Source organism: Daktulosphaira vitifoliae, unplaced genomic scaffold (assembly GCF_025091365.1).
Source record: "Daktulosphaira vitifoliae isolate Bord-2020 unplaced genomic scaffold, ASM2509136v1 Scaffold_3, whole genome shotgun sequence".
In the NCBI taxonomy this organism is placed as follows: domain Eukaryota; kingdom Metazoa; phylum Arthropoda; class Insecta; order Hemiptera; family Phylloxeridae; genus Daktulosphaira; species Daktulosphaira vitifoliae.
Window position 1 is genome coordinate 12,968,500 of NW_026099574.1, and position 4,848 is coordinate 12,973,347.

The window sequence follows — 4,848 nt, forward strand, 5'->3', positions numbered from 1 at the left end:
ATTAGGGTGGCTCAAAAAAAATCGATCTTCGAAATGTTTATGAGATACCTCATAAATGTATTATATACATTAAAATAAACATTTTATGAAAATTTGAGATTAAAAAAAAAATTTTTACAGGTCGCTCAACGCGTTTTAAGAAAATTGACCAAAAATACTCAAAAAAACATAAAATGTCATTATTTATTCAATTTTTGTTCAAATTTCTTACTTAGTACATCTAAATTGTTCGTTTTCTAATGCCGAATAATAATAATAAGAAAAAAAAAATTGTAAGTCCAAAATTGATTGCGTAAAGTCCATAAAAAGCTCAAAAATATGGTTAAGTTCAACAAACACTGAAGTAAACCAAAAAAATTTTTTTTTTCATTTTTTTTTTTTAATTTGATTAATATTTGTGTGTATTTTAAGAGGAAAAAATTTTTTCCACTAATGTTTAAAACTACTACCTTTTTTTTTAGATTAGAACGTACGCTAGAATATACGATGTACATAAAAATAAATGAAAATATCGTCAAATTTTACTGTTTCCTTTTTACATTTTTTTATTTTAAAATTTGGCATTAGCTATATATACATACATATATATTTATAATTATAAAAATAAAAATAATTTTTTTTTTTTTGTCACCAATGTTGATTTTTTACAATCGGGGTACTCATTCTAGACAGAATAAACGTATCTAGCCGAAAAGCCACGTATATTTTGGCGTCTGCTTTAACTTAGTGTGATAAAAATATTAATGATTATTCGATAAGTAAAGATTGAATTCAAAGAGCTCGTAATTTTAATAGAAAAATTATAAATAATGAAATAATAAAATAATTCAAACCAAACACCGCTTTAATGGTTCACTGGGACGGAAAAATGTTGCCGTCTTACAACAAAAAAAATTACACTGAACGTTTAGCGGTATTAGTATCTGGTGATGGCAAAACTAAACTTTTGGGAGTGCCTAAACTTTTAAATTCTACAGGCAAATCGCAAGCTGATGCCGTTATTAAGCTTTTGGTTGATTGGAATTTAGTTAATCAAACAAATATGATATATTTTGACACTACTGCCTCCAACACTGGAAAACTAAATAGTGCATGTATTTTAATCGAAAAAAAATTAGGTAAGGAATTATTGAGTTTAAATCGTCCTGAGGATGATTTAAATTTAATTTATGTTCACAAATTTAGAAATTATGTCTATATTTGGTGCTAATATCTTTAACACAACATCATCTGTCAACATATTAAAGTATAGTTTTTTGTCTATATTTTCCCAGCTATTAGAAAATCTTTTGAATAGAGCTATGTCTGGGCCAGATGATGGAGGCATTAATTTACCAAAAACTCTCCTAATTATTATTTCATGTATATGGTGCCTACAAGCAAAACTCATATATATTATATATATATAAATATTAGTGGACGCCGTTTATTAGATTCATTCCGGTCTAAACTTTAAACTTTAACCATTCGGTTAATGGACTCAAATGGTCAGGTCCCAAAGTGAGTCCAATAAGCGGCGTCCACTGTATTAATAAAACCTATTGACTGTATCTGTTAGAAAATTAATTTTCACTATATTTCTTAGATTATTATAAATTGGATTTTAATAAACAACGGGCTTGCTCAAAGTATGTTCCNTCAGAAAAAATCAGAAAAAAATTTGTCCAAAGTCCGCGGCGTCAGTGTAGGCACAACACGTGGTAAGAGTTCCCACTCCAGTTCCGGCGCATTGCAGTCACCTGTCATTGTTTATTTTGATTAGTCAGTGAATGGGTCCCGGTCCCCATTAATTCGGATAATTGGAGTTCTACTGTATTTCTTAGATTATTATAAATTGGATTTTAATAAACAACGGGCTTGCTCAAAGTATGTTCCGGTTAGCAAGAATGCGAATGATCGCAGTTTTCAAATATCCATCCCTAAATTACTCACTCGTATAATGGATGAGCATGAAAATTATTTCATAATTTATAAATTAAAAAAAACATAAGTAATATTTCTAATATATTTTTTGAATTATTAAGTGATCAATGATAAAAGTATCATACTATTATTAGATATTATGCTATCAATAACTGTTGTATTGATATTTAATTAAAACAAGGTACTATGGCAAAATTCCAAAAACTAATATTTTTTATTTATTATTGTTTATTTAAAAATTATTTACTTCTTTAATTTCTTTTAGGGGTTTTGCATTATGCCAATCTCTAATATTATTTATTGCAGATAAATACTGTGCTTTAATTTTAGAATGCATGTTCATATTATTTTCCATTCCTTCATATTTTCCAACATACTGTGAGTAATCACCATTAAAATGTCTATTCCATCCAGACCATGCTATATCTAGGCTGTAGAAAAATTGTGTACTTTTAAGTCTTAGAAAACATTTTTTTATAAACTTGTATATTAAAAATATAGTTTAAAAAAACTAAAAAACACGCTTTTAAAGCACATCGAACTAAAAAGTTAAAAATAATTCATAAAATAAACTTGAAACAATAATGAACGAAAAATACTAGTATTATTGTGATAAAAGCGGGCGCTCAATATACGAAAAATATGGCACAAAGCACCCACGCTTTTATCACAATAATACTAGTATTTTTCGTTCATAATTATTTTAAAAATTATTTTTAACTTTTTAGTTCGATGTGCTTTAAAAGCGTGTTTTTTTAGTTTTTTAAACTATATTTATTTTTTACTTTTTAGTTTCATGTTATGATAGTAGTTACTATCAATATCATGGTTGTAATGGGTAACGGGAAATCAGGGTTCGATTCCGGAGAGGGAGTCTGAGAAACGGCTACCACATCCAAGGAAAGCAGCAGGCGCGTAAATTACCCACTCCCGGAACATGGTGGTAGTGACGAAAAATGACGATATGCGGGAATCATCCTTTGTAATCGGAATGAATACACTCTATATCCCTTAATGAGAATAAAGCGTATTATTATATAAGTTTTAATAGTAATTAGAATATATATATACATGTAAAGCGACTTAACTACGTAAACGTATCATGCACGAGGTATAGCTGTGTTTTGTGGGCGGGCGAGGCGCGGGGGAACGTTGTACGCGAGGCATATGAGGTGGCTGTAGGAATATATATAAATATATACACATACATACATATATATAGTAAGGCGACATAAATATGTAAACGTATCCTGCACAGGGTATAACCGTGTTTTATGGACGGGGGAACGTTATACCTAAGGTATAAACGGCGGCAGCGGCGGTAGGAATACATAAATATATATACGTAAGGCGCATTACATGCAGGTGGTATTGGTCAGTCAAAATAAAAATTTGTTTATATATATATAATTAATGTCACGCACGCTTGTACGAGTACGAAAACCAAAAATATAAAATTATACAGGATTAGTGTTGCCGGCGATTGGTGAGCGGGGCGGGGTGAATGCGTTACGACAGTATAGTCTCAAGGTCATACACGACGCGATACGCGACATAATAACACGGCCGCCTGGAGTTACAAACTTGCAAACGACAAACAACATACATATGAAACTAATATAAGCGTGTTAAAAAAAGATAGATAATTGTCTTCAATCTTACTGATCGACATTTTATTGTAATTTATACATTTTTAAAAAGTTTTAGCAAAAAAAATATCAATTTTATGAAATTTTATTTTATTTGAATCAATTTTCGTTTACATAGTAAAATATGAATTAATACTTACTCCCTTTTAAAATTACCAGATGTTCCATAGCATGTATGAAGTATTATTATTAATGCGAATAAAATCATTTGAATCATTTTTTTATCGTGAGCTGTACAAATTGTCAATTTTATCAATTAAAGAGTAATTTTAGTACAAAAGTTATATATCATTTAAAATATTGAAGTTTTTAATTATTTAACAATTTATACATTTATTAAAGTTACTTATATTATATTATTATTCTTTATTTTACATTAATAGAATTGTTAAATAGAGAAGCGAAAAATTTATTATAGTCATTACCAATATTTGTACAAAAAACATATTAAAATCAGTAAATAACAGTACAATTCTTGTCTTTATAATAAAATATTATAATAAAGAATTATGATATGATATAAATTTAGATTATTATTATTGAAAATGTATAATTTATTTTTTCTAGACTATCTCTTTTTATACAATAAGGATTTTAATGATTATTTTATTATTTTACTCTATCTATGAATTTATGATACTCCCATTTACCATAAAAAAATATTGGATAAAAACGAAGGAAAAACTCAATATTTTGTTGAAATTTATAATACATACATTTGTATAAAATAAAATGTAGGCATTTATATATATTAAGGTATTTTTAGGATCGCGTTTAGAATTCGCGATTTTGGAAATTCTATGGAACGAGAAACGTTGTAGAAGTTTTTATTATTTAAAATTTGTCAATTTCAGTAAAAGATCAAATTTATCTTCTATTATTATATAATCTTGACTTTTAATTTGCGTTTTTATACATTCTATTTTTTTTTTAAATCATTATTTTTATCAAACTTATATGGTTAACTTTATATTATTGTTTTTTACAAAAAGATTACATATATTTTACCTTCGATGCGAAGCTGAAAAGATATTAATTTTACTATGATGTGTTTTTTTTTTGATGTCTGTTACCATTTTTTCTCAGCTCTCACTGAACCGATTTCTTTCAATGATACGTCAAAAGATCACAAATCGTATCTAGTCAAAAAATTTCCCTCAAAAATTGAAAACAATTCCCTCATTTCCTGTATATGTGGGAAATCACCAAAAAATTTACAATTTTAAAAATCAGTAATTTTTTAAACATTTTCTTCTTTAAATTGCTATAGATTTTT

General features: G+C 27.5%; 1 protein-coding gene across 1 annotated transcript in view; it reads right to left on the bottom strand.

Moving 5' to 3' along the window:
* Positions 1–3,899, bottom strand: part of LOC126902336 (uncharacterized) — a 9,289-nt gene extending 5,390 nt beyond the window's left edge. The window contains exons 1-2 of the mRNA XM_050679498.1: positions 3,713–3,899; positions 2,171–2,354 (exon numbers count right to left, since the gene is read on the bottom strand). Of these exons, the coding sequence (XP_050535455.1) occupies positions 2,171–2,354; positions 3,713–3,789 (261 nt within the window). The 5' untranslated portion in view covers positions 3,790–3,899. The remainder of the gene's footprint in view (positions 1–2,170; positions 2,355–3,712) is intronic.
* Between the last annotated feature and the right edge of the window lie 949 nt (positions 3,900–4,848).